The 7,927-nt window shown below is 45.4% G+C and overlaps 1 protein-coding gene across 1 annotated transcript in view; it reads right to left on the bottom strand.

The window, feature by feature from the left end:
* Positions 1 to 5,550, bottom strand: part of LOC143288187 (beta-1,3-galactosyl-O-glycosyl-glycoprotein beta-1,6-N-acetylglucosaminyltransferase-like) — an 8,475-nt gene extending 2,925 nt beyond the window's left edge. Inside the window, exons 1-2 of the mRNA XM_076596503.1 lie at positions 5,072 to 5,550; positions 737 to 927 (exon numbers count right to left, since the gene is read on the bottom strand). Coding sequence (XP_076452618.1) covers positions 737 to 927; positions 5,072 to 5,527 — 647 coding nt within the window. The 5' untranslated portion in view covers positions 5,528 to 5,550. The remainder of the gene's footprint in view (positions 1 to 736; positions 928 to 5,071) is intronic.
* Between the last annotated feature and the right edge of the window lie 2,377 nt (positions 5,551 to 7,927).

The raw sequence follows: 7,927 nt of genomic DNA, 5'->3' as shown, positions 1-7,927 counted from the left end.
TCTCTCTCTCTCTCACACACACATACACACACACACACACACACAAACACACACACACACAAAAGAAAAGGTGCAAAAAACGAACAGGGAACCTCTGTCTGTACAAGAGGGTTATCGAATACTAGAAAAAACATCGTGGAATAAAGTCAGAGAATTATACAAGGAAAACGGCAAAGCTTTAAACCATAGTGTAATTAATGTTCAACAACCGGGAACTATCAATCAGTCAAATACATACAGTAATTCAATAAGATTAAGGCAGATTCATACATTATCAAACAGGATAAAACTGAACGCTTTTATAACTAAGTTCAGCAAAGATGTCAGATGCATATGTGGAGAACATATATCTAGCAACCATATCATATTCGAATGTCAGAATCTAAAATATTTTTTGCCAGACTTCACCAAAAGTTCTTTTGAATGTGTTATTAACAATTCCAATATGTTATTTGTTGCTGCAGAAGGTTTGCTGCGTAGTCCTATAGGACATTTGTTATAGTTGTTTGATGTTGGCGTTTATAACGTTTCCATTTTTTTCTAGCGTTGTCTCTCCCTATTCACCCTCCACACATACACACACTTTTACCCCTCCCCCTCTCACAGCCCCTACCCCCACGGTTTTTTCCCCCCCGTCTAATATCACTTCAAGTGGAAAGACGTTAAACTGAAGACAACACACACACCCACACCCACCCACCCACCCACCCACACACACACACACACACACACTTACTCCTCAGAGGAAGCGTCCACCATGTTGGAGCCGTTGAGCGCCGTCAGGATGCGCACAAGCTGCAGGTTGGTCTTGAGGGGGAACTCGTGGCCCGTCAAGTTGATGTAGTACTTCCAGCTCTTGGACGCCTTCCACAGGTCCTCCATGCAGTAGATGTGTGCATCAATAACGCTCCATGATCCCCAGTGCACCTGTGAGTGGGTGGATTGATTGATGGATGGACTGACTGACTGATTGGTGGGTGGGTTCATTGACAACTGCCGTGGGGTGATTGGTGGATTTAGAGACAATTGTTTGGGAGCAAGTGAACCCTTATGTCATTTCATTAATTGATTGATTGATTGACTGATTGGTTGTTTGGAGAATTTATTGGTAAGTGTGGGGAGCCATGGAATCCACTGATTGATTGATTGGTGGATTTATTTAATTGTGGGTAGCAATGGAATCCATCGATCGTTTGATGGGCCTATTGACTGATGGATTTATTTTAGAACTGTGGGTAGCAATGGAATTCATCGATCGTTTGATGGAGCTATTGACTGGTGGATTTATTTTAGAACTGTGGGTAGCAATGGAATTCATCGATCGTTTGATGGAGCTATTGACTGATGGATTCATTTAGAACTGTGGGTAGCAATGGAATCCATCGATCGTTTGATGGAGCTATTGACTGATGGATTTATTTTTGAACTGTGGGTAGCAATGGATTCCATCAATCGTTTGATGGAGCTATTGACTGATGGATTTATTTTAGAACTGTGGGTAGCAATGGAATCCATCGATCGTTTGATGGAGCTATTGACTGATAGATTTATTTTAGAACTGTGGGTAGCAATGGAATTCATCGATCCTTTGATGGAGCTATTGACTGATGGATTTATTTTAAAACTGTGGGTAGCAGTGGAATTCATCGATCGTTTGATGGAGCTATTGACTGATGGATTTATTTTAGAACTGTGGGTAGCAATGGAATTCATCGATCGTTTGATGGAGCTATTGACTGATGGATTTATTTTAGAACTGTGGGTAGCAATGGAATTCATCGATCGTTTGATGGAGCTATTGACTGATGGATTTATTTTAGAACTGTGGGTAGCAATGGAATTCATCGATCGTTTGATGGAGCTATTGACTGATGGATTTATTTTAGAACTGTGGGTAGCAATGGAATTCATCGATCGTTTGATGGAACTATTGACTGATGGATTTATTTTAGAACTGTGGGTAGCAATGGAATTCATCGATCGTTTGATGGAGCTATTGACTGATGGATTTATTTTAGAACTGTGGGTAGCAGTGGAATTCATCGATCGTTTGATGGAGCTATTGACTGGTGGATTTATTTTAGAACTGTGGGTAGCAATGGAATCCATCGATCGTTTGATGGAGCTGTTGACTGATGGATTTATTTTAGAACTGTGGGTAGCAATGGAATTCATCGATCGTTTGATGGAGCTATTGACTGATGGATTTATTTTAGAACTGTGGGTAGCAATGGGATCCACTGATCGTTTGATGGAGCTATTGACTGATGGATTTATTTTTGAACTGTGGGTAGCAATGGATTCCATCAATCGTTTGATGGAGCTATTGACTGATGGATTTATTTTAGAACTGTGGGTAGCAATGGAATTCATCAATCGTTTGATGGAGCTATTGACTGATAGATTTATTTTAGAACTGTGGGTAGCAATGGAATTCATCGATCCTTTGATGGAGCTATTGACTGATGGATTTATTTTAAAACTGTGGGTAGCAGTGGAATTCATCGATCGTTTGATGGAGCTATTGACTGATGGATTTATTTTAGAACTGTGGGTAGCAATGGAATTCATCGATCGTTTGATGGAGCTATTGACTGGTGGATTTATTTTAGAACTGTGGGTAGCAATGGAATCCATCGATCGTTTGATGGAGCTATTGACTAGTGGATTTATTTTAGAACTGTGGGTAGCAATGGAATTCATCGATCGTTTGATGGAGCTATTGACTGGTGGATTTATTTTAGAACTGTGGGTAGCAATGGAATCCATCGATCGTTTGATGGAGCTATTGACTGATGGATTTATTTTAAAACTGTGGGTAGCAGTGGAATTCATCGATCGTTTGATGGAGCTATTGACTGGTGGATTTATTTTAGAACTGTGGGTAGCAATGGAATTCATCGATCGTTTGATGGAGCTATTGACTGATGGATTTATTTTAGAACTGTGGGTAGCAATGGATTCCATCAATCGTTTGATGGAGCTATTGACTGATGGATTTATTTTAGAACTGTGGGTAGCAATGGAATTCATCGATCGTTTGATGGAGCTATTGACTGATAGATTTATTTTAGAACTGTGGGTAGCAATGGAATCCATCGATCGTTTGATGGAGCTATTGACTGATGGATTTATTTTAAAACTGTGGGTAGCAGTGGAATTCATCGATCGTTTGATGGAGCTATTGACTGGTGGATTTATTTTAGAACTGTGGGTAGCAATGGAATCCATCGATCGTTTGATGGAGCTGTTGACTGATGGATTTATTTTAGAACTGTGGGTAGCAATGGAATTCATTGATCGTTTGATGGAGCTGTTGACTGATGGATTTATTTTAGAACTGTGGGTAGCAATGGAATTCATCGATCGTTTGATGGAGCTATTGACTGATGGATTTATTTTAGAACTGTGGGTAGCAATGGAATTCATCGATCGTTTGATGGAGCTATTGACTGATGGATTTATTTTAGAACTGTGGGTAGCAATGGAATTCATTGATCGTTTGATGGAGCTATTGACTGGTGGATTTATTTTAGAACTGTGGGTAGCAATGGAATCCATCGATCGTTTGATGGAGCTATTGACTGATGGATTCATTTAGAACTGTGGGTAGCACACCAAATGAAATGAAATGAAATTATGGTGCTTAGAGCCTCGCCGACCACTAAGGCCATCTCAAGGCTATCGCCGCGTTAATAACTACTACAAGGATAAAAAAAACAACAACAAATAATTAAAACGAGTCACCACTTCAAACTTTCCACTCCAAAGTTTTAAAAAAATCCATAGTTTAAAACCTTCAAATCTGGTTAAAAACGTTCACTTCTTTTAAGAAGTCCATCAGCGCCCATGGAGGGACATCACGAAACAAGGTCTTCAAAGAAACCGCCGTGTAATGTCTGTGTCTAACGTCATGCAGATCCCAACAGTCAAGGAGCACGTGTTTCACGGTGAGAGGTTCATCACAGGGAATACATCGAGGGGCCTCTTCCCCCTTCAACAAGTAAGAATGAGTAAAAAAAAAAAAAAGTGTGCCCCGCACGCAGTCTGCACAGCACAGACTCCTCCTGTCTGTTCTTCACCCCCGAAGGGAGGGTCTCTTTTAGGTCTGAACGGATCTGGAAGAGCTTGTTGTCCGTCTGGGTGTTCCACTCCTCTTGCCAAAGATCCTTAACATAAGTGTTCACCTTCCGCTTCATGTCTGTGTATGGTACAAAGGATCTGGATAATTCTTTCTTTACAGCGTTCCTGGCCAGCAGGTCCGCCCTTTCGTTACCACGAATGCCAACATGTCCGGGAACCCAGGCCAACACAACTTCGTATCCTTTCTTCGTTGCGAGAGTAAAAGCTTCAAAGAATTCCAGCAGTTTGGGATGAGTGAGATTCCTGCAGGCGATCGCCTCCAGGGCTGACATGGAGTCGGAAAAGATCATGAATCTCTTTTGTTTCGAAGAGAGAACCATTTTTACCGCCAGAACCAGTGCGGTCAGTTCCGCAGTGTACACGGATGTGTTCCGTTGAGGGCCGGTCAGGAAAGGCGGGACAGAACGCAGATGCAGCGACTCCGTCCTCTGACTTGGAACCGTCAGTAAAGATTCTTTGAAAAGTGGGGAATTTGTGGCAGAGTTCCGAAAAGTAAGTTCTGTATGCCAGAGAACTGGTGGAGTCTTTACGGTACGAGGTCAGATCGAATCGGACCTCAGATGTTCTAAAGGTCCACGGAGGGCTGTCGGGGAACTTGGAGAAATCTGAGATGCCACCGACATCCAGATCGGCATTTTCTTAAGTGCGGCTGAATGCGGAGTCCAAGAGGAGGGATGCAGTTTGGGTTGTCTTTAAATTTCTTGTCGAAAGGGTTGTTGAATACAGCGTCGTAAGCAGGGTTTGTAGGGTAGCACACCACCACCACACCCAAGCAAAAACACCAAAGCAACAACATCAAATAACAGTCACACCTCTCCAACAACCCCACAAACCTCACCACCACCACCACCACACACAGAAGAACCCCCCCCCCCCGCTCCCACCTTCTCCACAAACCACCACCATCACCACTAACAAACACACACACCTTTGTCAGCCTGGACGCCACGAACACGTTGGGCAGGCAGCCGGCGATACCTCGCATGGACCTCATAAGCTCCTCGGGCGCCTTGAGGTCGACGTGGATGCAGTGGTAGTTGTGGGGTCGGTACACAGCCCTCAGCAACCTCTCCGCCTGCTCCACCCCGGTGTACATCATGATGCTGTAGGCGATCGGGAAAGCCACCTCCTCTGCCGTTGCCGCCATCACGTAGCCCCTCTCTTCGATGAACCTGCTGCAGTTCTGCGTCTCCAGGATGTAGGCCGAGGCGGGCTTCTCCACGCGCTGGTGAGCGGCCATAAAGGCTTTGCCCCGCCGCTGCTCGGCCGCGTCGCCTTGCACGAGCTTCTGGCAGCTGGGGGCCTCCAGGGGCCTCTGGAGAGGGGGCTGGTAGGAATGGGAACCCAGCCACTTGCTTCTCTGGGCCGCCACCAGCGCCGCCATTTGGAGCGGAGGGAGGGTGAAGACTTGGGAGGAGGAGGAGGAGGAGGGGGGGGGGGGGGGGGGGTAAGGACGTGGCGGGGTATGGCGAGGGGAGGGAGGTCTTCTAAGTTGAATGCTGGTTGGTACAGGTTGAAGGAGGTGTTGTTGTTGTTGGTGTTGTTGTTGTCGGTGACGGCCCGTATCGCTGGGAAGCCAGCCTGTGTGGAAAGAGAGGGAAAAAAATCAATGAATAGATGAATCAATCAAAAAATCAAATCAGCAAATTAATCAATAAATCATTCAGTATCGTTCAATTCAATCAATCGATAAATCAATACGTCAACCCATTCAGTAGATACATCAATCGACAAATCATTCAGTATCATTCAATCCATCGAAAAATCAACCAGTCAATCCATTCAGTCGATAAATCAATCGATAAATCATTCAGTATCATTCAATTCAATCAATCGATAAATCAATCAGTCAATCCAATCAATCAATCAATCAATCAGGATTACTCAATCTATCAATCCATTCAATCAATACATACAAACTCAATCAGTAAAATCCATTCCACCAATCAATTGATTGGTTGATGATCGATAAATCAATCGGTTTTTCCGTCCATCTCCCCGTCCGCCCACTCCCCCCCCCTCCCCTCCCCTCCCCTCCCTCCCCCCCATCAGGTGCTGCCGGTGTCGTCCGGACACTAAGCCAAGTGACAGGAGAATTACCGTCCGAGCATGTTACAGTGATAAGAAACTTTGTATTTGTATTTGTATTTCTCTTTATCACAACAGATTTCTCTGTGTGAAATTCGGGCTGCTCTCCCCAGGGAGAGCGCGTCGCTACACTACAGCGCCACCCATTTTTTTGTATTTTTTCCTGCGTGCAGTTGTGTTTGTTTTTCCTATCAAAGTGGATTTTTCTACAAAATTTTGCCAGGAACAACCCTTTTGTTGCCGTGGGTTCTTTTACGTGCGCTAAGTGCATGCTGCACACGGGACCTCGGTTTATCGTCTCATTCGAATGACTAGCGTCCAGACCACCACTCAAGGTCTAGTGGAGGGGAAGAAAATATCGGCGGCTGAGCCGTGATTCGAACCAGCGCGCTCAGATTGTCTCGCTTCCTAGGCGGACGCATTACCCCCAGGCCATCGCTCCACTTTAGGGACAGCTGGACAGTACAAAGTCTTCAGAGAAGGAGCCCCCCTCAGTCAAGTGTTTTCGCGCTGAACTCCTTACACTCTACACGTGGGCCAGGCCGCAACTCAGGTCATTGACTCCTGGATGCCCTTGTATTGCCGCCTTTTTCTTTTTTCTGGTTTCCTGGTCCTTAGCAGGTTCGAACCCGCGCCTCCTAGGGTGGTCGCCAATTCAGGACTGAGTCTCCTTTTCTGGCAGACGTTTTAACCACTGAGCCATCGTACGCCTAGTTTGAGTAGGAAAAAATTTAATCCTTATGAAGTTTACGTTCATTCCTCCTTGACCAGATCCACTTGTTAAACAACAGCGAGAAGCTGTTCAACAACAGAAACCAAAATGGAAAGCAGCAAAGATAAATTGATATAGAAACACACACACACACACACACACACACACACACACACACACACACCACCCCCTCCACACCCTACCACCACCACTCCCACCTCGCAGCATACATACAGTTACAGCATTGTTGTAACACTTTTCGTCCATAACAGATTTCTCTGTTTCATTGCTAAGTGGGCTGCGTTATCACTGCTTCGACGCCACGCCCCCCACTCCGCACCCTTGGTGTGTGGCCTTCTGGCGACCTAACCGGCTCCCCCCCCCCCTGGCCCCCACCTCCACTGTTCCATACCTTCAGCACCAAGGTCATGTTCTCTGCAGAGGGAGTGTGTTTGGTTTCCTGATGAGCCACGATGACCTGTAATGTGACGGGCAGGGTGAACATGAACGTCCCTCCCAACAACAGCACACGCCGCCAGAAGGTTGTGCACGTCCCGGGGAACACACATACACACACACACACACGCACAAACACACACACACGCACACACACACACACACACACACACACACACACACACACACACACGCACACGCACACTCGCACACACACACACACACACACACACACACACACTCGCACACACACACATACACACACACACACACACACACAATGAGTGAGCGACAGAAACCAAAAGAAACGATTTTTTTTCCTTGACTGCAAGTACATTTTTTGTTTTCCTATCAAAGTGAATTTTTCAACAGCATTTTACCAGGGACAATCCTTTTGGATGCCGTGGGTTCTTTTACGTGCGCCAAGTGCTTTGCTGCACACGGGACCTCAGTGTATCGTCTCTCTCTGAATCACCTGCGTCCATATACCACCAAGAACAATAGAGGGTGGGGGAGAAACTGAGGAGG

The sequence above is a fragment of the Babylonia areolata genome, chromosome 12, assembly GCF_041734735.1.
Source record: "Babylonia areolata isolate BAREFJ2019XMU chromosome 12, ASM4173473v1, whole genome shotgun sequence".
Taxonomy (NCBI): Eukaryota; Metazoa; Mollusca; class Gastropoda; order Neogastropoda; family Buccinidae; genus Babylonia; species Babylonia areolata.
This window is presented reverse-complemented; position numbering and strand designations above follow the sequence as displayed.